General features: G+C 47.7%; 1 protein-coding gene across 2 annotated transcripts in view; it reads left to right on the top strand.

The window, feature by feature from the left end:
- The window catches only part of LOC110838454 (uncharacterized), a 40,621-nt gene extending 31,573 nt beyond the window's left edge, over nucleotides 1-9,048 (top strand). For both annotated transcript variants that reach the window (XM_022081656.2, XM_087355978.1), the window contains 4 exons: nucleotides 402-463; nucleotides 2,748-2,926; nucleotides 3,349-3,453; nucleotides 5,468-9,048. In XM_022081656.2, coding sequence (XP_021937348.1) covers nucleotides 402-463; nucleotides 2,748-2,926; nucleotides 3,349-3,453; nucleotides 5,468-5,560 — 439 coding nt within the window. In that variant the 3' untranslated portion in view covers nucleotides 5,561-9,048. The remainder of the gene's footprint in view (nucleotides 1-401; nucleotides 464-2,747; nucleotides 2,927-3,348; nucleotides 3,454-5,467) is intronic.
- The last annotated feature ends 18,292 nt before the right edge of the window (nucleotides 9,049-27,340 follow it).

Genomic DNA, 27,340 nt, shown 5'->3' with positions numbered 1-27,340 from the left:
ATTTGGAGGGTCCTTTTTATTGTAACTTGTGGTCCTTCATTCCAACCAGTTTTCATGAAGTTTATCATTCGTCTAGACAAGTACTTCAAAATAAGTAATATTTCATGATTGTTTCATTAATCTGATGATTTCTAGATGATTTATTAACTGTTGTGATTTCAGTATATATATATTGGGCACAAAATGTTTTGTGATTATGTATGATTCTTGCATGCTCTGCGTTTTGATTGAGCAAATTAATAAAGGAGCCTCGTTGTGCAGACACGTGTATGTATTTGCCAGGCAGTTAATTAGAATGCTGTTTGTGTATAATATGTTTGTCAGACAATCAGAGCGATGATGAATGTGGCCCTACTATTATGTGTTTAAATGTTTACTAACTTTTTTTTTGATCACCTCAGCAGGGGAAGGCGACGCAGATACATGGATGATGAGTATGATCCTCGCCCGAAAAGGAGTAGAGGTATGTGGTATACGTTCAGTTAAGTTTGACACTTTTCAGCACTTGAAATAAAAGCAGGATAGGAATATAATATTTTCACCAGCAATACTTGACATTGTCTCTGAAATGGCTTTGAAATGTTTGTGTAAGTAAAGTTTTTGAAGAGTTCTGTTTTATAAATTTATAAGTATATATATCCAAATACACATTTTTAGACCATATGAAAAAAGTGCTTATGAACTTCACCATGTCTGACTATGTCTGCATGTTACAGCTTGGAAACTACTGAACAGATTTTCATGAAATTTGATATTGGGGGTTTACTAAATTTATTTCTTTTTTTCCCCCCCAAATTTGTTTAGAATCGGACAGTAATAGTGGGTGCTTTATATGAAGACATACATTTAGTTCTGTTCACAGGAGTAACTGAATAATCCCTATTTATTTGGAAATCCACAGCCAACTGTTCGATTGGGGGGGGGGGGGGAATTATTCTGGGATGTCATCATCCAGGCACCATTCATCCTGCCCTTGCAAAGGTCATTGGCCCAATACAGTTCTGGAGTCTTTTGCAGAAGTTCAGATTTTGGTGAATGTGCCAGAATTGTTACACTGTGTATACATTTTCTAACTTTTGTTTATGAAAATTGCACATTTGTGAGAATTAGATATATATGAAAGGAGCTGATAAAATGAATCTTGGGGGAACAGATGTAAAATGGGTTGTGGTGGTTTAGGATACAATCCAGTGGCTTGCTTTTTTGAATGTGATGTACCTTTGAGTTCACTAACATCCTGTACTATTAAATCTTTACTGAAGTAATGTATCACTTAAGATGTACTAGAATTTTAGTAACAGTACTTCTTATTTCTAACATTGTGCAGGAGATTGATGCTTATTGTTCAAGGAATTTATTCTTGTGTGATCTGAACATTACAGAACTTTATGATCACTCCTTAATGTTTTTTGATCTGAATAAAACATTGTCAGTTTATTAATTATGTAAGAGAAACATTTGATTTGTGATAGAAAGCTGAAATCATTTGGGTATTCATATTTTTGTCAGTATGAAGAATTGGAGAGAAAAATTAAGCTTTTATTATATGGATTTCCAATTACTCATATTTCATACTGAATATTTAGTTTTGTAAAAAAGTGAGAAAGAATAGATATTACAATTTCAGTTACATGTGTGTGCGTGTCTGTATACATGCTCAGTTATGGATTTATATATGAGTATATTCTGTATTCTCTTGGTTTTTTGAAAGAAGACGAAATTTGACGTACACCCCGAAATAAAGGTGAAATGTACACATTTACTTGCATTGCAGTGTACAGTAAGGTGTTCATTTAATGAAAAATCATTTTTCTTATGTGGAGGGGGGTGGATCATTTCATTTGGTTATGGTTACTGGAGTTCAGTGAACTTTAATGTTTTAGTTCACAATTTTAAATTTTCATCAAAAATGTAAACATGGTGTTCAGAATTATTTAACACTATATGAAGAATGGAATAATCTAATCATATAGCCTTTGGTATGGCCAGTAATCTTGTGCATTAAGGAATGTATTTGTGTGGTATAAGCACACAGATCATTGATAAATTTTGAATGGGGACTTATATTGAAAACTAAGGGTAATAGGAATGAAGTGTTATAGATCAAAACACCAATACTGGCACAAATCATGTTTTCATTAGACAAACTTCAGGAGAGATTACAGTTATAACAGTTGTACCAATAGGCTGATATTAGATCAGTTGACAAATAGTTCTGTATGAGCTCGTGGTTCGTTTCAACTTGAAATGCTATATCTACTGGCTTCTTGCAGCACTTGCAAAGAGTTCTGAAAATGTGTTAACTATTCTTTTTCTGCTGATGACATTTTTCTTATTTTAACAGTACCTCCAGACTCCCTACATTCTTTTGTGATATTACATTAAGTATTTCTTGGGAATTCTTATTAAACTTTATGGTACAAGAGTAATTATAAATTCTGTAAAAAATTAGTGTGGTTCCATTGTTTCATGGTAACTTACTCAATAAATTCAGTTATAGGGTAATTAGAAGTAGTGTTACAGGAATTGCTGTGCATTTCATTATATGATGACCTAAATTTAATTAATTATGCTTTACAGAAGTATTTATATAGCGAAAATTTATCATAATTCTCTAAGGCCTCACAAACCTCTTGAGTTAACTACAAGCTGTAGTAGAAGAATTTGAGTTTGGAAAGACGTATAACTGTGATGCTTTTCATATTTGTTGAAACGTTTTTAAATAAAAGTATTATTGTTTCTACAAGGTCCAACAATGTATATGGCAAACTTATTCAAAGAAGGGAGACGAGAAAGATCACCAGTCAGGTTTCCACTTCCCCGTGACAGCAGATCCTTCAACGGGGTTCAGAACTACACAGACTTCATGCGAGAGTTGCATTCCCGAGGAGCCCCCCCTCTAACAGCCATGCCTTACCCACCTCCTGTAAGTAAACCTGTATTTTAAAACATTCTTAATTTTGTAAAAAAATTTCACGGACTCCATGGAACAGACTCACTCTCAAGAAGCCAACTAGTCAAGAAATTTACAGTTATAACAGGAACCTGACAGTTTATTACCATACATGAGCCCACTACCAGTCCATATTTTTTAATTATTTTCCATCACGATTTCTCTGCCAAGTTTAATTTTATCATTATAGTGTCAAAACATTGCATTAATCTTAGGTAGAATATCTGTTTTTGGCATTTGAATACCAAGATAAACTATTTATTATATAAATATTACTACATTAGTGGAACTTGTTAATATAAGCCTGTTAATTAGGATAGGGTATATGAAAATGTAATTGAAACTTTAATTTATAAATTGTGTTGCTGTTAATTGTTTTTGTTGATTAATTTTAGCCCCCATTTGTGGACCCTTTACCACCACCACCTCGGTACTATGAGGGTCCACCGTTACCTGAATATCCGTCCACAATAAGGTCATCTCGTTCTGACAAACGATCTGTAAGTATTTGGTTCTTGATTTTTTTATGTGTTTCTATGCTGTGGTGTTTAAGCTTTTCGTTTTTCAGTTTGAAAACACAGAAAGGAATCAAAAGATTTTTACAGAATGTATCACAATAATATTATTTACGCATGCGCACGTTCATGCATGGATCTCTGGATTTGTTTCACTTCAGTTTCTGTAACAGTAATTTCTTCTGGGATGGGGTCATTAGCCTCAATATTTATAGCCCCCAGAGGTAGGGTGGCCCAGCTTAGGTACCTCAGGGGTGCCAATCCTCATACCCACTGCTGTGGGCCCCTGAAGGGGGAATAAGTCTTAATAATAAAATATGTATTATACATATTACATTTCACATATTATAAACAAAGAGTTCACATAATTAGTGGTATGTTACAAATACATCCACCCATTATGTATGTAGATGAATTATACTATCCATACTAGCTACTGGTAGGGCCTCCCTAGGGGGAGAGGTCAGACTAAGATAGGTACCCTGGTCCTCCAGTTTGGGGGTTGGTCCCAAGGCTAACAACCTTGCACCGTAAAAAGGAAGATGTTTCGAAACCTCAATCAAAGCCTCGGACAGACGGACCTAACAGAGGACCGAATGGAAGAGGAGAATTGAGGAGGCCATGGACCGAATACGGACCGGAGAGCCATAGAAGAAGAAGAAGAAGAAGAACTTAAATTTCATAAAGAGAAGAAACCTTTAAAGAACATTATGTATGTATGTGATAGAATTTGCACTGTAGAAAAGAAATAATCCTTCAAATCTCAACAGTAACTATATGTGCCATCTTCTTCAACAGTCAGGAACTCTTGTAAAAAGTGATTATCTCTTTAAACAGCATTAACCAGCTGGTCATTGTAATGGTAAATTGTGATGTTTTCTAGTGGTAAGAACTGAATTTAATTGTTATTTAGATTAACTTCTGCCTAAGGAAGACTTCTGCTGTGTATTTGTGACTTGGTTGAAAATTTATAAGTGCATTTTGGGTGGAAACGTTTTAACACTCCACTTGTATACAGTGGTTATTGCCAAACTATGAGCACTCTTGCTTTCTGTCTTCACAATGGTGGTTCAATCCACGAGGCCAATGCCACAATACAGAAAAGTGAACGTTTCTGATAAGGGCCGTTGATTATGGCGCAAGCTTTTTGCATTCTCTCTTGCCGTATGTTTTTAGAACTAACTTTGCACATAAAATGATTTTGTAAAATCCCAAGTGTTTGAACAAGATTTCTGGGTCCATAATGATAAAGTGAATTACATAAACTGTAACCATATATTGAAGGCCAAAATTTGTCAGTTACGAAATTTACTTTATTGATGTAAATGGTTGTAACATTCCTTAGTCGGAGCTGTAACAGTTTAGTAGAGACCGTCTAGTCATTGAGTTGAAGAAACTCAGTAATTAAAATGTCCCTTGGCTGTATTATCAGCACTACTATACAATATATGAGCCGGGATAGCTCAGTCAGTATAGTGACTAGCTACAGGCTGGACAACCAGGGTTCGATCCCCAAAGGGGGCAGAGGATTTTTCCTCTAGCCTCTGCGTCCAGACTGGCTCTGGGGCCCACCCAGCCTCCTCTACAGTGGGTACTGGGGGTCCTTTCCCGGGGGTGAAGCCGGCCGGGGCGTGATGCTGACCACTCACCCCCATCTAGAGCTATACCTCCATTCACCCCAAGTGCCTGTATGGCACGTAGTGGGACAAACTTTACTTTACTTTACTTTTACTATACAATATATTTATCTGAGGGATTTAAATATTTTTATCTCCACAAGTAAAATGGAAGATGCCACTTTTCCATTTAATACACAATTTTCTGCCTCCATGAAGATATATTTTTTGCGGCCATTTTCCAATTTCGACATTGAATGAGACCGGCAGCATCTTGTCTCGCAGCATCTTGAAGGTTTCATGATAGTTGTTCATTTTTGGGTTTCTTTTGTGGGGACTGCTGCCATATGTAGAACTACAGACAGATATTTTTTTGTTTGCAGTATGACCGTTCAGTGGAGGAGTTTCTGCGAAGAACGACAGAAAGACGTGATCGCGATAGAGACAGAGATCGTCGCTACAGAGACAGACGTTGATCTGCTCAGGGTATTGTAGAAAGCGTATTACTCAAGACTGAATTTAAGGCCAACTATATTCAATGAATCCCAGAGAGAAGACAATGTGAGATAGTAAACTATGACCATATGCTGGATTGGTACGCACAGCATGAAATAGAACTCTGTTTCCTGAATTTAATTGTGGTATGTGTAATTATCATATATCTTAGTATAATTTTCACGTGATGTCACTACAATTCAGTCAATTGAATATGAGTGTTACTAGCCTTGATTTGTCTGCAGTTGCTTGAAGAACAGATTGTATAGTTAGAAGCTTCTAGTACTTGAAAACCATAATGTAAGAATAATCATGTATAATTTTAAATGAGTACAACATACAACACATTATACAGCAACTTTTCTTCAAGAGATTTGTTGTGATTTTTTTTTCCCCCCTATAACAAAAGCAGTGCCATTATTTATTCTTGGCAGTTAAATATGCTGAAAATGGTAAAGAACTGAGGCTATGTAAGATTTGAGGTTTTCACAGTGGTGAATATGAAGATTTCTGTCTTCCGGGTTGTTGCGCTGTGTAGTCTTGTCGATTCATCGCCCTGATGACGGAGGCAGTATGACCTCTGAAAGGTTGGTTAACATCGACCAGACTACACAGCGCAACAACCCAGAAGACAGAAATCTTCAACTGAGGCTATGTTTTGTTCAACTTATATGTTTATAATTCTTCCTATTTTCTCATTTTCATATATAAATCATATTACATTTATTAGAATACATTCATTGGGGTAAGGAAAGATGTATGAAAGGTGCTGAATGCAGTACAAAGTATACATTTACTAGACGTTCTAGATGTGAACCACGGCAGAGAAGGGTGAATTTTGTTATGTGATTTTAGTAAGCATGTGCAAGAATTACTTTTCAGTTTGAGAAGAAACTGAGGCGAAGAATTCCAAAAATTCCGGTAATCGAAGCGAGAACAAGAATTCTGTCTGCTAAACACATTTTTTCACGCTGCAATGAAATATACTGCTTATCTCTTTGGATGTTCTTACTTCCCATAAAATATTTTAAAAAATATTTGCCTAGACCATGTCCTCTTTAACCACTTAATTTGAAAAATTTCAATGCCAGTTTCAAGTCACAATTTATGATTAAGTACCCGGTGGAAAACTGTATTCAATCCTTTATGCTTATGTACAGCAGAATTTTAAAATTTTGTAAATTGCGGGAAGTGCAAAATCATAAACTTAACCTTTAATTGGTAATTATTAAGCACTGTATGTACATTTTTACAGCATGTAATTTCAAGATACTAAAAATACTTAGTATCACAATGCAAGTAATTTGCTGAATGCAGGCACTACAGAGGTTTTTGCACAGGCTGACTAATGTATTTACTTAATGTGTCATTTTACTCGGTTTTTTATCTCTGAATGCCCTTAATGATTTGCATTTTCTACACTAACATGACAGTTTTTGACTACGTATTGTATTCAGAGTTGTTATTGATATTCCAAGTTGTTTCACCAAGAAAATGCACTCGTCTTCACGTGATGTTGGAATTTTGTTTTTCATTTATATTGCCATTATGCATTATCAAACATGGCAAATTTAAATTAAATAACTGCAGTGCATGTGGCTCAACTTACGGATTTTTAAATAATAATGGCTGACTTGAAAATAAAAACACATTGGAAGCTAAGACTATACAGGCAACTCTCGGTTTACAAACATTCGCTATAACGAACGTCACAATTCATACTAAATTTCTTAAAGTCACCAATAGATAGAGTTCCTTATAAAACGAAATGCCAAACGTATAGTCAACATAATTGTAAGATTTAAAGAAATAAACTTTTAAAAAATGTATTTATTACAATAATTATCAGAAAATTATTATATGATAATTATACTGAACTGTTCTTGGTTAATAAAACTAATCTTCTTCTATGGCTCTCCGGTCTTTATTCAGTCCATGGCCTTCTCAATTCTCCTCTTCCATTCGGTCCTCTGTTAGGTCCGTCTGTCTGAGGCTTTGATTGAGGTTTCGAAACATCTTCCTTTTTTACGGTGCAAGGTTGTTAGCCTTGCGACCAACCCCCAACCTGGAGGACCAGGGTACCTGTCTTAGTCTGACCTCTCCCCCTCGACCAATCTGGCTAGGGAGGCCCTACCAGTAGCTATGCTACCGCCAGCATAGCTCTTGGGGTCACTGAGATACTCAAGCCCCACCATCACGACAAGGTGCAGGTACTATTAAGTGGGGATAAAACTAATCTAGCCAGTAAAAAAACTTTGGTTTACATGCCTCGCCGCGTAGAATTTTTCTCGTGAGAAAGAAATCGGTGATTCCCCCTGTTATAATATAAAAGGATCATCACTTGCTTTGCCAAGGTTATCTTAGACGGTCAAGTGTAGTTCTGCATTTGGTGACTTAAAATTGTATTTTTGAAAATTTAAGCAATCATGGGTCCAAAGCAAAATAGCAATGCTGGTGCTGATAGTAATGGTTACATATCGTATACAATAAACCATAACGCATACATACATTGTAATAAAACATATTGTATAGACCATTCGATGTTTAGTACGCAGTTTTAATGCTTTAAAATGGCTGCTAAGGTATACGATACGTATCATAAAAGCTCATATAATGAACATCTTGGAACAGAACTCGTTCGTAAACTGAGAGTTGCCTGTATTTGCTAGATGGTGATTAATATGTCAGTGTAGCCAAAAATTGAAAGGAAAAGTTGGTTAGTTAAAATAATAACACAGAACTTAGGCAGTTCAAATGAAATTACATGTATTTTATGAGACATAAAGCAGTTGAAATGAAGAGGAAATTAATGGAACAAAAAATTGTGCTAATTGAAGGAAAGCACACGTTCCAGGAACATAAACGTGAAGTACTGGATTTTGACTGGAGTACGCATGGTTCTTAGTTGGCATTGTCATTGCTGAGAGGAGGTAATTAGAGAAGGATGCAGAACGAGGGAAACAGACTGCGTTGACAAGTTGGTTTGTGCTAGCTGAAGTTCAGGACTGAAAAATTAAATTGACATCGGATATTTTTACCTTGAAAATGTAAGATTAGCGTATATAACCGTGTAACTAATTTGAATTATGGTATGATAGCTGCACATGTATGTATCAGTATTTGTGATGTCAATACGAGTAATAATACTGAGATACTGCTGGAGAAGGTGCCAACATCTTTATTAAGTTTTCCGTAAAGATGAAGTGTACGAAAAGGTTTCCCAGATTACAGTTGTTCTTAACTGTCTTATTCTGTACTTCAAATACAAGAATGGCATTTTACTTCTTTACGTCTACTTTCATTGCGCTTACTTGAAAATATCTTATTCGCATGGAATTTGATCCCTCCTTTGAAGCTCAGACATTAAGGAAAGTTTGAATAAAATATCTCTGTATGTATGTGTGACTTTTGTTTGAAAATCATATGCACTGTATATGAATTTGTAAGAGTAAATCCTGTGGAAGTTTGAGAGGTTGTATTGAAAGTTCTATGAGACATACAGTTAGTCTGATTCTCTAGAGCAGGGTGATCAGAATTTTTTTTCCCTTGGGGCAATAAACCCCTCCTGACACTGGCTTTTTTTTTAAGACTAATGGCTATATTTAGTTATTTTTAACAGTATGCATTCAGAAATGACAAATTGCTGTATTACATGTTCTAACATTTTTTTTATAATATTAGTACCATGTTTGGTATTATTTTAAATTTGCTCTTGCAACAGCTTGTATCTGACATAATTTTTACCTAGAAAACATTATATTTTACAGTAACTTTTTAAAGTCAGTATGTTTGACACTTTTATGTAAAGCAGTGAAAGAGATACAAATCACAGGTACACTGTAAATGAAGGCGAGGATGAGATTAACTGGGTTGCGGAGGGAGCAGTACAAGTTACGCATAGCTCAAAAGGCAGTAGCACAGTCAAAACTTGTCATTTCTTGCTTTTGTAGACTGTATGGGTGCCCTTTTTTTGAAACCCCGTAGCCTAATGCTTTTAACAGTTATGTTTTTACTCCAACTGTAAGGTATGTTTATTTAATTTTCTTTTGTGAATTCAAAGGCATGAGTGACATCTACATTTGTAGGCCAGTTCTTGTTCTGTAGAGAAAACTTTAACATGTGAAGAACTGGAAGATATCATTCTGTGGAAATTGCTTTTCTGTTTGTCAAGGTGAAGAAACAAAGTTGTCTTTGTCATTTTCTTTGCATGTTTTAATGATCAGAACATTTTTCACTAATTTTTTTTAATAATTCGAACTTTTTTCATTTATTTTCGTTGTTTAAGAGATTTATGAGGCTGGTTCTCGGCTAGGACAGGTCTCTTCGAGCCCAGGTCTCGGCAAGGCCAAGACCAAGGTCGGTAGAGACCGGGTGCAGAGAATTAAAAAAAATTCGAAATATAAAAAAAATGTTGGAAATTGTTCAAAAAGCGCACAAAACCAAGAATTTTTTAAAAATCCGAACTTCAAAACAATTTGAAAATTTTAAATTTCTTTCACTTATTTTGGCTTTTATGACATGAAGTGTTTGAAATTTTTGAAACAATGCAAGGCAAGGCAAGGCAAGGCAAGGCAAGGCAAGGCAAGGCAAGGCAAGGCAAGGCAAGGCAAGGCAAGGCAAGGCAAGGCAAGGCAAGGCAAGGCAAGGCAAGGCAAGGCAAGGCAAGGCAAGGCAAGGCAAGGCAAGGCAAGGCAAGGCAAGGCAAGGCAAGGCAAGGCAAGGCAAGGCAAGGCAAGGCAAGGCAAGGCAAGGCAAGGCAAGGCAAGGCAAGGCAAGGCAAGGCAAGGCAAGGCAAGGCAAGGCAAGGCAAGGCAAGGCAAGGCAAGGCAAGGCAAGGCAAGGCAAGGCAAGGCAAGGCAAGGCAAGGCAAGGCAAGGCAAGGCAAGGCAAGGCAAGGCAAGGCAAGGCAAGGCAAGGCAAGGCAAGGCAAGGCAAGGCAAGGCAAGGCAAGGCAAGGCAAGGCAAGGCAAGGCAAGGCAAGGCAAGGCAAGGCAAGGCAAGGCAAGGCAAGGCAAGGCAAGGCAAGGCAAGGCAAGGCAAGGCAAGGCAAGGCAAGGCAAGGCAAGGCAAGGCAAGGCAAGGCAAGGCAAGGCAAGGCAAGGCAAGGCAAGGCAAGGCAAGGCAAGGCAAGGCAAGGCAAGGCAAGGCAAGGCAAGGCAAGGCAAGGCAAGGCAAGGCAAGGCAAGGCAAGGCAAGGCAAGGCAAGGCAAGGCAAGGCAAGGCAAGGCAAGGCAAGGCAAGGCAAGGCAAGGCAAGGCAAGGCAAGGCAAGGCAAGGCAAGGCAAGGCAAGGCAAGGCAAGGCAAGGCAAGGCAAGGCAAGGCAAGGCAAGGCAAGGCAAGGCAAGGCAAGGCAAGGCAAGGCAAGGCAAGGCAAGGCAAGGCAAGGCAAGGCAAGGCAAGGCAAGGCAAGGCAAGGCAAGGCAAGGCAAGGCAAGGCAAGGCAAGGCAAGGCAAGGCAAGGCAAGGCAAGGCAAGGCAAGGCAAGGCAAGGCAAGGCAAGGCAAGGCAAGGCAAGGCAAGGCAAGGCAAGGCAAGGCAAGGCAAGGCAAGGCAAGGCAAGGCAAGGCAAGGCAAGGCAAGGCAAGGCAAGGCAAGGCAAGGCAAGGCAAGGCAAGGCAAGGCAAGGCAAGGCAAGGCAAGGCAAGGCAAGGCAAGGCAAGGCAAGGCAAGGCAAGGCAAGGCAAGGCAAGGCAAGGCAAGGCAAGGCAAGGCAAGGCAAGGCAAGGCAAGGCAAGGCAAGGCAAGGCAAGGCAAGGCAAGGCAAGGCAAGGCAAGGCAAGGCAAGGCAAGGCAAGGCAAGGCAAGGCAAGGCAAGGCAAGGCAAGGCAAGGCAAGGCAAGGCAAGGCAAGGCAAGGCAAGGCAAGGCAAGGCAAGGCAAGGCAAGGCAAGGCAAGGCAAGGCAAGGCAAGGCAAGGCAAGGCAAGGCAAGGCAAGGCAAGGCAAGGCAAGGCAAGGCAAGGCAAGGCAAGGCAAGGCAAGGCAAGGCAAGGCAAGGCAAGGCAAGGCAAGGCAAGGCAAGGCAAGGCAAGGCAAGGCAAGGCAAGGCAAGGCAAGGCAAGGCAAGGCAAGGCAAGGCAAGGCAAGGCAAGGCAAGGCAAGGCAAGGCAAGGCAAGGCAAGGCAAGGCAAGGCAAGGCAAGGCAAGGCAAGGCAAGGCAAGGCAAGGCAAGGCAAGGCAAGGCAAGGCAAGGCAAGGCAAGGCAAGGCAAGGCAAGGCAAGGCAAGGCAAGGCAAGGCAAGGCAAGGCAAGGCAAGGCAAGGCAAGGCAAGGCAAGGCAAGGCAAGGCAAGGCAAGGCAAGGCAAGGCAAGGCAAGGCAAGGCAAGGCAAGGCAAGGCAAGGCAAGGCAAGGCAAGGCAAGGCAAGGCAAGGCAAGGCAAGGCAAGGCAAGGCAAGGCAAGGCAAGGCAAGGCAAGGCAAGGCAAGGCAAGGCAAGGCAAGGCAAGGCAAGGCAAGGCAAGGCAAGGCAAGGCAAGGCAAGGCAAGGCAAGGCAAGGCAAGGCAAGGCAAGGCAAGGCAAGGCAAGGCAAGGCAAGGCAAGGCAAGGCAAGGCAAGGCAAGGCAAGGCAAGGCAAGGCAAGGCAAGGCAAGGCAAGGCAAGGCAAGGCAAGGCAAGGCAAGGCAAGGCAAGGCAAGGCAAGGCAAGGCAAGGCAAGGCAAGGCAAGGCAAGGCAAGGCAAGGCAAGGCAAGGCAAGGCAAGGCAAGGCAAGGCAAGGCAAGGCAAGGCAAGGCAAGGCAAGGCAAGGCAAGGCAAGGCAAGGCAAGGCAAGGCAAGGCAAGGCAAGGCAAGGCAAGGCAAGGCAAGGCAAGGCAAGGCAAGGCAAGGCAAGGCAAGGCAAGGCAAGGCAAGGCAAGGCAAGGCAAGGCAAGGCAAGGCAAGGCAAGGCAAGGCAAGGCAAGGCAAGGCAAGGCAAGGCAAGGCAAGGCAAGGCAAGGCAAGGCAAGGCAAGGCAAGGCAAGGCAAGGCAAGGCAAGGCAAGGCAAGGCAAGGCAAGGCAAGGCAAGGCAAGGCAAGGCAAGGCAAGGCAAGGCAAGGCAAGGCAAGGCAAGGCAAGGCAAGGCAAGGCAAGGCAAGGCAAGGCAAGGCAAGGCAAGGCAAGGCAAGGCAAGGCAAGGCAAGGCAAGGCAAGGCAAGGCAAGGCAAGGCAAGGCAAGGCAAGGCAAGGCAAGGCAAGGCAAGGCAAGGCAAGGCAAGGCAAGGCAAGGCAAGGCAAGGCAAGGCAAGGCAAGGCAAGGCAAGGCAAGGCAAGGCAAGGCAAGGCAAGGCAAGGCAAGGCAAGGCAAGGCAAGGCAAGGCAAGGCAAGGCAAGGCAAGGCAAGGCAAGGCAAGGCAAGGCAAGGCAAGGCAAGGCAAGGCAAGGCAAGGCAAGGCAAGGCAAGGCAAGGCAAGGCAAGGCAAGGCAAGGCAAGGCAAGGCAAGGCAAGGCAAGGCAAGGCAAGGCAAGGCAAGGCAAGGCAAGGCAAGGCAAGGCAAGGCAAGGCAAGGCAAGGCAAGGCAAGGCAAGGCAAGGCAAGGCAAGGCAAGGCAAGGCAAGGCAAGGCAAGGCAAGGCAAGGCAAGGCAAGGCAAGGCAAGGCAAGGCAAGGCAAGGCAAGGCAAGGCAAGGCAAGGCAAGGCAAGGCAAGGCAAGGCAAGGCAAGGCAAGGCAAGGCAAGGCAAGGCAAGGCAAGGCAAGGCAAGGCAAGGCAAGGCAAGGCAAGGCAAGGCAAGGCAAGGCAAGGCAAGGCAAGGCAAGGCAAGGCAAGGCAAGGCAAGGCAAGGCAAGGCAAGGCAAGGCAAGGCAAGGCAAGGCAAGGCAAGGCAAGGCAAGGCAAGGCAAGGCAAGGCAAGGCAAGGCAAGGCAAGGCAAGGCAAGGCAAGGCAAGGCAAGGCAAGGCAAGGCAAGGCAAGGCAAGGCAAGGCAAGGCAAGGCAAGGCAAGGCAAGGCAAGGCAAGGCAAGGCAAGGCAAGGCAAGGCAAGGCAAGGCAAGGCAAGGCAAGGCAAGGCAAGGCAAGGCAAGGCAAGGCAAGGCAAGGCAAGGCAAGGCAAGGCAAGGCAAGGCAAGGCAAGGCAAGGCAAGGCAAGGCAAGGCAAGGCAAGGCAAGGCAAGGCAAGGCAAGGCAAGGCAAGGCAAGGCAAGGCAAGGCAAGGCAAGGCAAGGCAAGGCAAGGCAAGGCAAGGCAAGGCAAGGCAAGGCAAGGCAAGGCAAGGCAAGGCAAGGCAAGGCAAGGCAAGGCAAGGCAAGGCAAGGCAAGGCAAGGCAAGGCAAGGCAAGGCAAGGCAAGGCAAGGCAAGGCAAGGCAAGGCAAGGCAAGGCAAGGCAAGGCAAGGCAAGGCAAGGCAAGGCAAGGCAAGGCAAGGCAAGGCAAGGCAAGGCAAGGCAAGGCAAGGCAAGGCAAGGCAAGGCAAGGCAAGGCAAGGCAAGGCAAGGCAAGGCAAGGCAAGGCAAGGCAAGGCAAGGCAAGGCAAGGCAAGGCAAGGCAAGGCAAGGCAAGGCAAGGCAAGGCAAGGCAAGGCAAGGCAAGGCAAGGCAAGGCAAGGCAAGGCAAGGCAAGGCAAGGCAAGGCAAGGCAAGGCAAGGCAAGGCAAGGCAAGGCAAGGCAAGGCAAGGCAAGGCAAGGCAAGGCAAGGCAAGGCAAGGCAAGGCAAGGCAAGGCAAGGCAAGGCAAGGCAAGGCAAGGCAAGGCAAGGCAAGGCAAGGCAAGGCAAGGCAAGGCAAGGCAAGGCAAGGCAAGGCAAGGCAAGGCAAGGCAAGGCAAGGCAAGGCAAGGCAAGGCAAGGCAAGGCAAGGCAAGGCAAGGCAAGGCAAGGCAAGGCAAGGCAAGGCAAGGCAAGGCAAGGCAAGGCAAGGCAAGGCAAGGCAAGGCAAGGCAAGGCAAGGCAAGGCAAGGCAAGGCAAGGCAAGGCAAGGCAAGGCAAGGCAAGGCAAGGCAAGGCAAGGCAAGGCAAGGCAAGGCAAGGCAAGGCAAGGCAAGGCAAGGCAAGGCAAGGCAAGGCAAGGCAAGGCAAGGCAAGGCAAGGCAAGGCAAGGCAAGGCAAGGCAAGGCAAGGCAAGGCAAGGCAAGGCAAGGCAAGGCAAGGCAAGGCAAGGCAAGGCAAGGCAAGGCAAGGCAAGGCAAGGCAAGGCAAGGCAAGGCAAGGCAAGGCAAGGCAAGGCAAGGCAAGGCAAGGCAAGGCAAGGCAAGGCAAGGCAAGGCAAGGCAAGGCAAGGCAAGGCAAGGCAAGGCAAGGCAAGGCAAGGCAAGGCAAGGCAAGGCAAGGCAAGGCAAGGCAAGGCAAGGCAAGGCAAGGCAAGGCAAGGCAAGGCAAGGCAAGGCAAGGCAAGGCAAGGCAAGGCAAGGCAAGGCAAGGCAAGGCAAGGCAAGGCAAGGCAAGGCAAGGCAAGGCAAGGCAAGGCAAGGCAAGGCAAGGCAAGGCAAGGCAAGGCAAGGCAAGGCAAGGCAAGGCAAGGCAAGGCAAGGCAAGGCAAGGCAAGGCAAGGCAAGGCAAGGCAAGGCAAGGCAAGGCAAGGCAAGGCAAGGCAAGGCAAGGCAAGGCAAGGCAAGGCAAGGCAAGGCAAGGCAAGGCAAGGCAAGGCAAGGCAAGGCAAGGCAAGGCAAGGCAAGGCAAGGCAAGGCAAGGCAAGGCAAGGCAAGGCAAGGCAAGGCAAGGCAAGGCAAGGCAAGGCAAGGCAAGGCAAGGCAAGGCAAGGCAAGGCAAGGCAAGGCAAGGCAAGGCAAGGCAAGGCAAGGCAAGGCAAGGCAAGGCAAGGCAAGGCAAGGCAAGGCAAGGCAAGGCAAGGCAAGGCAAGGCAAGGCAAGGCAAGGCAAGGCAAGGCAAGGCAAGGCAAGGCAAGGCAAGGCAAGGCAAGGCAAGGCAAGGCAAGGCAAGGCAAGGCAAGGCAAGGCAAGGCAAGGCAAGGCAAGGCAAGGCAAGGCAAGGCAAGGCAAGGCAAGGCAAGGCAAGGCAAGGCAAGGCAAGGCAAGGCAAGGCAAGGCAAGGCAAGGCAAGGCAAGGCAAGGCAAGGCAAGGCAAGGCAAGGCAAGGCAAGGCAAGGCAAGGCAAGGCAAGGCAAGGCAAGGCAAGGCAAGGCAAGGCAAGGCAAGGCAAGGCAAGGCAAGGCAAGGCAAGGCAAGGCAAGGCAAGGCAAGGCAAGGCAAGGCAAGGCAAGGCAAGGCAAGGCAAGGCAAGGCAAGGCAAGGCAAGGCAAGGCAAGGCAAGGCAAGGCAAGGCAAGGCAAGGCAAGGCAAGGCAAGGCAAGGCAAGGCAAGGCAAGGCAAGGCAAGGCAAGGCAAGGCAAGGCAAGGCAAGGCAAGGCAAGGCAAGGCAAGGCAAGGCAAGGCAAGGCAAGGCAAGGCAAGGCAAGGCAAGGCAAGGCAAGGCAAGGCAAGGCAAGGCAAGGCAAGGCAAGGCAAGGCAAGGCAAGGCAAGGCAAGGCAAGGCAAGGCAAGGCAAGGCAAGGCAAGGCAAGGCAAGGCAAGGCAAGGCAAGGCAAGGCAAGGCAAGGCAAGGCAAGGCAAGGCAAGGCAAGGCAAGGCAAGGCAAGGCAAGGCAAGGCAAGGCAAGGCAAGGCAAGGCAAGGCAAGGCAAGGCAAGGCAAGGCAAGGCAAGGCAAGGCAAGGCAAGGCAAGGCAAGGCAAGGCAAGGCAAGGCAAGGCAAGGCAAGGCAAGGCAAGGCAAGGCAAGGCAAGGCAAGGCAAGGCAAGGCAAGGCAAGGCAAGGCAAGGCAAGGCAAGGCAAGGCAAGGCAAGGCAAGGCAAGGCAAGGCAAGGCAAGGCAAGGCAAGGCAAGGCAAGGCAAGGCAAGGCAAGGCAAGGCAAGGCAAGGCAAGGCAAGGCAAGGCAAGGCAAGGCAAGGCAAGGCAAGGCAAGGCAAGGCAAGGCAAGGCAAGGCAAGGCAAGGCAAGGCAAGGCAAGGCAAGGCAAGGCAAGGCAAGGCAAGGCAAGGCAAGGCAAGGCAAGGCAAGGCAAGGCAAGGCAAGGCAAGGCAAGGCAAGGCAAGGCAAGGCAAGGCAAGGCAAGGCAAGGCAAGGCAAGGCAAGGCAAGGCAAGGCAAGGCAAGGCAAGGCAAGGCAAGGCAAGGCAAGGCAAGGCAAGGCAAGGCAAGGCAAGGCAAGGCAAGGCAAGGCAAGGCAAGGCAAGGCAAGGCAAGGCAAGGCAAGGCAAGGCAAGGCAAGGCAAGGCAAGGCAAGGCAAGGCAAGGCAAGGCAAGGCAAGGCAAGGCAAGGCAAGGCAAGGCAAGGCAAGGCAAGGCAAGGCAAGGCAAGGCAAGGCAAGGCAAGGCAAGGCAAGGCAAGGCAAGGCAAGGCAAGGCAAGGCAAGGCAAGGCAAGGCAAGGCAAGGCAAGGCAAGGCAAGGCAAGGCAAGGCAAGGCAAGGCAAGGCAAGGCAAGGCAAGGCAAGGCAAGGCAAGGCAAGGCAAGGCAAGGCAAGGCAAGGCAAGGCAAGGCAAGGCAAGGCAAGGCAAGGCAAGGCAAGGCAAGGCAAGGCAAGGCAAGGCAAGGCAAGGCAAGGCAAGGCAAGGCAAGGCAAGGCAAGGCAAGGCAAGGCAAGGCAAGGCAAGGCAAGGCAAGGCAAGGCAAGGCAAGGCAAGGCAAGGCAAGGCAAGGCAAGGCAAGGCAAGGCAAGGCAAGGCAAGGCAAGGCAAGGCAAGGCAAGGCAAGGCAAGGCAAGGCAAGGCAAGGCAAGGCAAGGCAAGGCAAGGCAAGGCAAGGCAAGGCAAGGCAAGGCAAGGCAAGGCAAGGCAAGGCAAGGCAAGGCAAGGCAAGGCAAGGCAAGGCAAGGCAAGGCAAGGCAAGGCAAGGCAAGGCAAGGCAAGGCAAGGCAAGGCAAGGCAAGGCAAGGCAAGGCAAGGCAAGGCAAGGCAAGGCAAGGCAAGGCAAGGCAAGGCAAGGCAAGGCAAGGCAAGGCAAGGCAAGGCAAGGCAAGGCAAGGCAAGGCAAGGCAAGGCAAGGCAAGGCAAGGCAAGGCAAGGCAAGGCAAGGCAAGGCAAGGCAAGGCAAGGCAAGGCAAGGCAAGGCAAGGCAAGGCAAGGCAAGGCAAGGCAAGGCAAGGCAAGGCAAGGCAAGGCAAGGCAAGGCAAGGCAAGGCAAGGCAAGGCAAGGCAAGGCAAGGCAAGGCAAGGCAAGGCAAGGCAAGGCAAGGCAAGGCAAGGCAAGGCAAGGCAAGGCAAGGCAAGGCAAGGCAAGGCAAGGCAAGGCAAGGCAAGGCAAGGCAAGGCAAGGCAAGGCAAGGCAAGGCAAGGCAAGGCAAGGCAAGGCAAGGCAAGGCAAGGCAAGGCAAGGCAAGGCAAGGCAAGGCAAGGCAAGGCAAGGCAAGGCAAGGCAAGGCAAGGCAAGGCAAGGCAAGGCAAGGCAAGGCAAGGCAAGGCAAGGCAAGGCAAGGCAAGGCAAGGCAAGGCAAGGCAAGGCAAGGCAAGGCAAGGCAAGGCAAGGCAAGGCAAGGCAAGGCAAGGCAAGGCAAGGCAAGGCAAGGCAAGGCAAGGCAAGGCAAGGCAAGGCAAGGCAAGGCAAGGCAAGGCAAGGCAAGGCAAGGCAAGGCAAGGCAAGGCAAGGCAAGGCAAGGCAAGGCAAGGCAAGGCAAGGCAAGGCAAGGCAAGGCAAGGCAAGGCAAGGCAAGGCAAGGCAAGGCAAGGCAAGGCAAGGCAAGGCAAGGCAAGGCAAGGCAAGGCAAGGCAAGGCAAGGCAAGGCAAGGCAAGGCAAGGCAAGGCAAGGCAAGGCAAGGCAAGGCAAGGCAAGGCAAGGCAAGGCAAGGCAAGGCAAGGCAAGGCAAGGCAAGGCAAGGCAAGGCAAGGCAAGGCAAGGCAAGGCAAGGCAAGGCAAGGCAAGGCAAGGCAAGGCAAGGCAAGGCAAGGCAAGGCAAGGCAAGGCAAGGCAAGGCAAGGCAAGGCAAGGCAAGGCAAGGCAAGGCAAGGCAAGGCAAGGCAAGGCAAGGCAAGGCAAGGCAAGGCAAGGCAAGGCAAGGCAAGGCAAGGCAAGGCAAGGCAAGGCAAGGCAAGGCAAGGCAAGGCAAGGCAAGGCAAGGCAAGGCAAGGCAAGGCAAGGCAAGGCAAGGCAAGGCAAGGCAAGGCAAGGCAAGGCAAGGCAAGGCAAGGCAAGGCAAGGCAAGGCAAGGCAAGGCAAGGCAAGGCAAGGCAAGGCAAGGCAAGGCAAGGCAAGGCAAGGCAAGGCAAGGCAAGGCAAGGCAAGGCAAGGCAAGGCAAGGCAAGGCAAGGCAAGGCAAGGCAAGGCAAGGCAAGGCAAGGCAAGGCAAGGCAAGGCAAGGCAAGGCAAGGCAAGGCAAGGCAAGGCAAGGCAAGGCAAGGCAAGGCAAGGCAAGGCAAGGCAAGGCAAGGCAAGGCAAGGCAAGGCAAGGCAAGGCAAGGCAAGGCAAGGCAAGGCAAGGCAAGGCAAGGCAAGGCAAGGCAAGGCAAGGCAAGGCAAGGCAAGGCAAGGCAAGGCAAGGCAAGGCAAGGCAAGGCAAGGCAAGGCAAGGCAAGGCAAGGCAAGGCAAGGCAAGGCAAGGCAAGGCAAGGCAAGGCAAGGCAAGGCAAGGCAAGGCAAGGCAAGGCAAGGCAAGGCAAGGCAAGGCAAGGCAAGGCAAGGCAAGGCAAGGCAAGGCAAGGCAAGGCAAGGCAAGGCAAGGCAAGGCAAGGCAAGGCAAGGCAAGGCAAGGCAAGGCAAGGCAAGGCAAGGCAAGGCAAGGCAAGGCAAGGCAAGGCAAGGCAAGGCAAGGCAAGGCAAGGCAAGGCAAGGCAAGGCAAGGCAAGGCAAGGCAAGGCAAGGCAAGGCAAGGCAAGGCAAGGCAAGGCAAGGCAAGGCAAGGCAAGGCAAGGCAAGGCAAGGCAAGGCAAGGCAAGGCAAGGCAAGGCAAGGCAAGGCAAGGCAAGGCAAGGCAAGGCAAGGCAAGGCAAGGCAAGGCAAGGCAAGGCAAGGCAAGGCAAGGCAAGGCAAGGCAAGGCAAGGCAAGGCAAGGCAAGGCAAGGCAAGGCAAGGCAAGGCAAGGCAAGGCAAGGCAAGGCAAGGCAAGGCAAGGCAAGGCAAGGCAAGGCAAGGCAAGGCAAGGCAAGGCAAGGCAAGGCAAGGCAAGGCAAGGCAAGGCAAGGCAAGGCAAGGCAAGGCAAGGCAAGGCAAGGCAAGGCAAGGCAAGGCAAGGCAAGGCAAGGCAAGGCAAGGCAAGGCAAGGCAAGGCAAGGCAAGGCAAGGCAAGGCAAGGCAAGGCAAGGCAAGGCAAGGCAAGGCAAGGCAAGGCAAGGCAAGGCAAGGCAAGGCAAGGCAAGGCAAGGCAAGGCAAGGCAAGGCAAGGCAAGGCAAGGCAAGGCAAGGCAAGGCAAGGCAAGGCAAGGCAAGGCAAGGCAAGGCAAGGCAAGGCAAGGCAAGGCAAGGCAAGGCAAGGCAAGGCAAGGCAAGGCAAGGCAAGGCAAGGCAAGGCAAGGCAAGGCAAGGCAAGGCAAGGCAAGGCAAGGCAAGGCAAGGCAAGGCAAGGCAAGGCAAGGCAAGGCAAGGCAAGGCAAGGCAAGGCAAGGCAAGGCAAGGCAAGGCAAGGCAAGGCAAGGCAAGGCAAGGCAAGGCAAGGCAAGGCAAGGCAAGGCAAGGCAAGGCAAGGCAAGGCAAGGCAAGGCAAGGCAAGGCAAGGCAAGGCAAGGCAAGGCAAGGCAAGGCAAGGCAAGGCAAGGCAAGGCAAGGCAAGGCAAGGCAAGGCAAGGCAAGGCAAGGCAAGGCAAGGCAAGGCAAGGCAAGGCAAGGCAAGGCAAGGCAAGGCAAGGCAAGGCAAGGCAAGGCAAGGCAAGGCAAGGCAAGGCAAGGCAAGGCAAGGCAAGGCAAGGCAAGGCAAGGCAAGGCAAGGCAAGGCAAGGCAAGGCAAGGCAAGGCAAGGCAAGGCAAGGCAAGGCAAGGCAAGGCAAGGCAAGGCAAGGCAAGGCAAGGCAAGGCAAGGCAAGGCAAGGCAAGGCAAGGCAAGGCAAGGCAAGGCAAGGCAAGGCAAGGCAAGGCAAGGCAAGGCAAGGCAAGGCAAGGCAAGGCAAGGCAAGGCAAGGCAAGGCAAGGCAAGGCAAGGCAAGGCAAGGCAAGGCAAGGCAAGGCAAGGCAAGGCAAGGCAAGGCAAGGCAAGGCAAGGCAAGGCAAGGCAAGGCAAGGCAAGGCAAGGCAAGGCAAGGCAAGGCAAGGCAAGGCAAGGCAAGGCAAGGCAAGGCAAGGCAAGGCAAGGCAAGGCAAGGCAAGGCAAGGCAAGGCAAGGCAAGGCAAGGCAAGGCAAGGCAAGGCAAGGCAAGGCAAGGCAAGGCAAGGCAAGGCAAGGCAAGGCAAGGCAAGGCAAGGCAAGGCAAGGCAAGGCAAGGCAAGGCAAGGCAAGGCAAGGCAAGGCAAGGCAAGGCAAGGCAAGGCAAGGCAAGGCAAGGCAAGGCAAGGCAAGGCAAGGCAAGGCAAGGCAAGGCAAGGCAAGGCAAGGCAAGGCAAGGCAAGGCAAGGCAAGGCAAGGCAAGGCAAGGCAAGGCAAGGCAAGGCAAGGCAAGGCAAGGCAAGGCAAGGCAAGGCAAGGCAAGGCAAGGCAAGGCAAGGCAAGGCAAGGCAAGGCAAGGCAAGGCAAGGCAAGGCAAGGCAAGGCAAGGCAAGGCAAGGCAAGGCAAGGCAAGGCAAGGCAAGGCAAGGCAAGGCAAGGCAAGGCAAGGCAAGGCAAGGCAAGGCAAGGCAAGGCAAGGCAAGGCAAGGCAAGGCAAGGCAAGGCAAGGCAAGGCAAGGCAAGGCAAGGCAAGGCAAGGCAAGGCAAGGCAAGGCAAGGCAAGGCAAGGCAAGGCAAGGCAAGGCAAGGCAAGGCAAGGCAAGGCAAGGCAAGGCAAGGCAAGGCAAGGCAAGGCAAGGCAAGGCAAGGCAAGGCAAGGCAAGGCAAGGCAAGGCAAGGCAAGGCAAGGCAAGGCAAGGCAAGGCAAGGCAAGGCAAGGCAAGGCAAGGCAAGGCAAGGCAAGGCAAGGCAAGGCAAGGCAAGGCAAGGCAAGGCAAGGCAAGGCAAGGCAAGGCAAGGCAAGGCAAGGCAAGGCAAGGCAAGGCAAGGCAAGGCAAGGCAAGGCAAGGCAAGGCAAGGCAAGGCAAGGCAAGGCAAGGCAAGGCAAGGCAAGGCAAGGCAAGGCAAGGCAAGGCAAGGCAAGGCAAGGCAAGGCAAGGCAAGGCAAGGCAAGGCAAGGCAAGGCAAGGCAAGGCAAGGCAAGGCAAGGCAAGGCAAGGCAAGGCAAGGCAAGGCAAGGCAAGGCAAGGCAAGGCAAGGCAAGGCAAGGCAAGGCAAGGCAAGGCAAGGCAAGGCAAGGCAAGGCAAGGCAAGGCAAGGCAAGGCAAGGCAAGGCAAGGCAAGGCAAGGCAAGGCAAGGCAAGGCAAGGCAAGGCAAGGCAAGGCAAGGCAAGGCAAGGCAAGGCAAGGCAAGGCAAGGCAAGGCAAGGCAAGGCAAGGCAAGGCAAGGCAAGGCAAGGCAAGGCAAGGCAAGGCAAGGCAAGGCAAGGCAAGGCAAGGCAAGGCAAGGCAAGGCAAGGCAAGGCAAGGCAAGGCAAGGCAAGGCAAGGCAAGGCAAGGCAAGGCAAGGCAAGGCAAGGCAAGGCAAGGCAAGGCAAGGCAAGGCAAGGCAAGGCAAGGCAAGGCAAGGCAAGGCAAGGCAAGGCAAGGCAAGGCAAGGCAAGGCAAGGCAAGGCAAGGCAAGGCAAGGCAAGGCAAGGCAAGGCAAGGCAAGGCAAGGCAAGGCAAGGCAAGGCAAGGCAAGGCAAGGCAAGGCAAGGCAAGGCAAGGCAAGGCAAGGCAAGGCAAGGCAAGGCAAGGCAAGGCAAGGCAAGGCAAGGCAAGGCAAGGCAAGGCAAGGCAAGGCAAGGCAAGGCAAGGCAAGGCAAGGCAAGGCAAGGCAAGGCAAGGCAAGGCAAGGCAAGGCAAGGCAAGGCAAGGCAAGGCAAGGCAAGGCAAGGCAAGGCAAGGCAAGGCAAGGCAAGGCAAGGCAAGGCAAGGCAAGGCAAGGCAAGGCAAGGCAAGGCAAGGCAAGGCAAGGCAAGGCAAGGCAAGGCAAGGCAAGGCAAGGCAAGGCAAGGCAAGGCAAGGCAAGGCAAGGCAAGGCAAGGCAAGGCAAGGCAAGGCAAGGCAAGGCAAGGCAAGGCAAGGCAAGGCAAGGCAAGGCAAGGCAAGGCAAGGCAAGGCAAGGCAAGGCAAGGCAAGGCAAGGCAAGGCAAGGCAAGGCAAGGCAGGACCGGATAAATTTGGAGCCTGCAGTCGACAGCAAAGGCAACTGCACATCATCGACTTGCCGCCAGAGGCGCTGGCTCGCATTTTCGATAATTGCTCTTACGATTTCTTGGCTAGACGAGTGAAGCCCGTGTGCAGACGATTCTGCGAAGTCTCTACTTTAGTTCTCAATCAGGAGTTCTTGACCTTGGGTTCCAAGATTGATCGAGCTATGGTGGATTCTGTGTCTCATTCTGAAGAATGTCGAACATTGGGAGAACTGCTGGTAACGACTCATCCTTTCAGATCAGCTATGGTAAATCACTTGCCCCGTGTAGGAAAAGGTCGACCAACTGAGCAACAACTGCTGATGGATTAACACTGCATTGCGCTGCTCCTTATGAAGTGTGAGGTAAGAGAGCGTTGAAGGACCAATCTATGTAACAACTTGCAGGAATGTGACGCTCGCTTTGTCACGAACAAACCCTTCAGTGTTTTGACGAATGTGTAACATCTCTGCTTCTAAAAGAAGCGCGTAACTCCTGTTGTCTGACGCGGACTGAGACGGGGCAGATTCAGACGCGTTCCTGAAACTGCTCAAGGCCGAGGACTGCTCGTCACATCAACAACACGAAGCTGAGAGTGCACGCGGTTTACGACAGCAATGAACGCGACGTTGAGCGTTTAATCGACCAGAGTAAATTGTCAGTGACCTAGACACTGGTCGACAATCAGGTTATAGTTCTGATACTGTTACTACGGAACAGTGAAAAAACAATATTGATGTGTTTGAGAATCGGGTGTTGAGGAGGATATTTGGGCCTAGGAGAGAAGACGATAAGGCATGGAGAAAACTGCATAATGACGAACTCAAAAATCTGTACGCCTCTCCCAATATTGTCAGGGTGATTAAGTCGAGAAGAATGAGATGGGCTGGGCATGTAGCGCGCATGGATGGGACAAGATGTATGCACCGGGTATTGGTTGGGAAGAAAATCCATGAGGAAACAGGTATGCCTCCAGGCAAACAAAAGTTGCAATGGGAGGTACGTATGTGCATTACCAGTGAGATCTCCGTATTTGTTATCAGTTTATTAATGATTTTGGTCTCTAAATTTGTGTTTTTTTTACAGTGAATGTCTGCAGTAATTGGGGGTTGACGTAGCACAGATGATTACAAATAATGGAAAATCCAAGAATTTCTGCTACATTCAGCCCTGAAATCCACTTCAGTATGCTATAAACTTGTGTTCTTCTGACTGTTTTTCAAGAAGTTGACAGTTTCATCATTTTTTGGTTTTATAAGCTGCTGGTAGAATCAGAACTGCTAACAAAATGGATTAATTTATTTTAAATTTCTGCTGTTCGTATGTCAATTTTGTAATTTTGGTGGAATTTCCTTCCTTGGAATTCTGTTATTTATAGTTTCAGTTTTGTTGTTGAAACCAAATTTCCCTGCCCCCTCACTTTTTAACAGAATCTTGCAACATAAAATGTAAAGTAGTAAATAACGTGTAACCAATTTCCTTATTTTGGACTTCATCCAACATCAATTGCGAGTTTTTAAAATGCCTTAAAAGATCACTTCTTGAAGAAAGGTGCATCCTTCAAAGTATGATTTTTAAATTATTTAAAAAAACTTACAATAGACAATGGATAAGGCCATAATAGAGAGATTAGTAAACATTCATGTTAACACAGAGTCTGCTGCACTTGAATTTTACATGATTAATTCTGTACATTGACTGCAGATTGCTGGATAGATAATTTATGTAGTGCAAGACATTGATTTTACCAAGAGACGTAAAGTAAATAAATTCTGCCAGCCTCTAATATGTAGAGTTAGTAATGGCCAGGTGCACTGATGTCCGAGCAGTGTAATGTAATTTTTAGCTTGAAATTGTTATGATGACTGAATTCCATTATCCTAAATCCAGCTTTGTCCAGAGAAGAAAGTGTCTACAGTAATAATTAAGTTTTTTGTGCAATTCTATGTTGCAGGGTTTGTTTTTTAAAAGATTCCAATTCCTTGGCATATTATATCATCGTGCCTGGTACAGTCATCAATTTGCAACTGAAGGAAAGAGGTGGCAGGAAGAAATAAGCACCACAGATAATTTAATTGGTTACTATTCAGTACCTCTAATTTCAGATGCTCAAGCTTGGTAGGTTTCATTCATACAGAAATCACTGATTACCCCATTCACATAATTTGAAAAGGTAATCCAAAATTCGAGTAGTCGTGGGCACAGAAATTGGAAAGGAGTGATGGTTTCATGAAGAAGCACCATTGGGATAGCTGTGATGTGGTGGTACGCTAAAGTGTTGAAATGCAATGTGCTGAATTCTCCATCGATCGGGCGTTCTCCTCGTCGGTAGTCAAGGCGTCGGCATTGTAGCTTCTTGGCGGATGCCAAGGTGACAGTACTGGATGTCTTGCCATCAGGCTTTAACCTCTTCAGGTTTGTAAAATCTCATCTGAAGGGACGGGCAAGGTGAAGGATGCTGCTCTGAAGATCATTCCAGGAGATGGTTTTGAGTAGTACTTCCAAGAACTGTACAGCTGATGACAAAGTGTATAGTTGCCCAAGGACAGTACTTTGAGGGCAGTGTTGTGTAATCTCAAATTTGCATCATCGGTTGGTAACAATAAATCCACATCAGAATTTTCTGAACCAACTTTATTAATGGAATGCAGCATTCCCTTCACACATTGGATCCAATTTCTTAATTGTCTTAACAAAAAAATATAAGGTGAGATAAGAAGATATCTGTCGTCTGCGTTGTTGCCCTGATGACGGAGACAGTATGACCTCGGAAACGTTGGTTAACATCGACCAGACTACACAGCGCAACAACCCAGAAGACAGAAATCTTCATACTCATCGCCCTGATTATGGAGGCAGTATGACCTCTGAGACGTTGGTTAACATCGACCAGACTACACAGCGCAACAACCCAGAAGACAGAAATCTTCATACTCATCGCCCTGATTATGGAGGCAGTATGACCTCTGAGACGTTGGTTAACATCTACCAGACTACACAGCGCAACAACCCAGAAGACAGAAATCTTCATACTCATCGCCCTGATGACGGAGGCAGTATGACCTCTGAAACGTTGGTAAACATCGACCAGACTACACAGCGCAACAACCCAGAAGACAGAAATCTTCATACTAATCGCTCTGAAGATGGAGGCAGTATGACCTCTGAAACGTTGGTTAACATCTACCAGACTACACAGCGCAACAACCCAGAAGACAGAAATCTTCATACTCATCGCCCTGATGACGGAGGCAGTATGACCTCTGAAACGTTGGTAACCATCAATCAGACTACACAGCGCAACAACCCAGAAGACAGAAATCTTCACACTCATCGCCCTGATGATGGAGGCAGTATGACCTCCGAAACGTTGGTTAACATCTACCAGACTACACAGCGCAACAACCCAGAAGACAGAAATCTTCATACTCATCGCCCTGAAGATGGAGGCAGTATGACCTCTGAAACGTTGGTAAACATCGACCAGACTACACAGCGCAACAACCCTGAAGACAGAAATCTTCATACTCACCGCTGTGAAAACCTTTCTTTCTGAGGTAAACAGGGTTACAGTCTGAACGGGATCATCACTTGGTATGTGCTGTGCAGTTGCATAGAATCGAAATATTGCGTACAGTAGGAGACTTTTCCTTTTTAGTACGCATATTTCCTAGTTCTCTTCCTAAATTATAAAAAGGAAGCACGGCTATGTATGAATTCTCTTTAAAATCTTTTTTCAAGTTCATTTAAAAAGTGAATTTGTACAATAAATGTAGGTGCATGATGGCAATAAGAAGTCGTGGATAAATACATCTGGGATGATTACAGTCGGATTAAGCGTGCTGCCATGTGGACAGGCTGATTGAAGAAAACAGGTTTGCAGATGCGCCTCACTATTGCTTTCTGAAATGTTACTATGTCAGAAGCATTTCAATTTATCACGGATTTTTCTTGAAAAGTTGATGTCTATTCAGCTGTCAAATAATTCCGTACTAATGGAACCTCTACGGCCAGTACTGTCAACAGCCCAATGCTTGATCCTAACTATTATGTCCATGCTACATTCCCACACACACATTCCAGTATGAAGCCGTCATCTGTGCCTGACATAAAATAAAATTACTGCACGTGATTGAGTTTATTACCAAGTCACACTACGTTTTTTCCAGTGCCTTCTTAGTTCCTTGTCATTCTCAAATGCCTGAACATATGAAGATATTTGGATTAATCAAATTAACAATTTAGTTTTATAGGAAATGGTCTGTCCGATAACAATAGTGAATGAATAGTTAGTAACGTGTGTTCACTGAACTGTGCAGGTTATTTTTTTATTTGTAGTATTCTGTCTGACGACAGGTCCATATATTATGAACAGGATCCTTCCAACCTCTTCAGGTTGTCAGGGACCTGCTCATACATATATACATTCTTGGCAGAGATGATCAGAAGTGGTTTGCCATTGCCTTCTTCTGTGTGTGAGTGGAGTAATTGTTGGGATGCCACGGAGAAACCGGGGAAGCCCCCGGAGGAAAACTCCGTGATGCCTAGACCACGGCCTTGCCCAACATAAGTTATAAATTTGAGCACCACCG

This window comes from Zootermopsis nevadensis, unplaced genomic scaffold, assembly GCF_977971745.1.
Source record: "Zootermopsis nevadensis isolate Lab colony 2312 unplaced genomic scaffold, Znev_1.0 Znev_ptg000025l, whole genome shotgun sequence".
Classification (NCBI taxonomy): Eukaryota; Metazoa; Arthropoda; class Insecta; order Blattodea; family Termopsidae; genus Zootermopsis; species Zootermopsis nevadensis.
The sequence above is the reverse complement of the archived record's forward strand: the minus strand, read 5'-3'. Positions and strand labels throughout refer to the sequence as shown.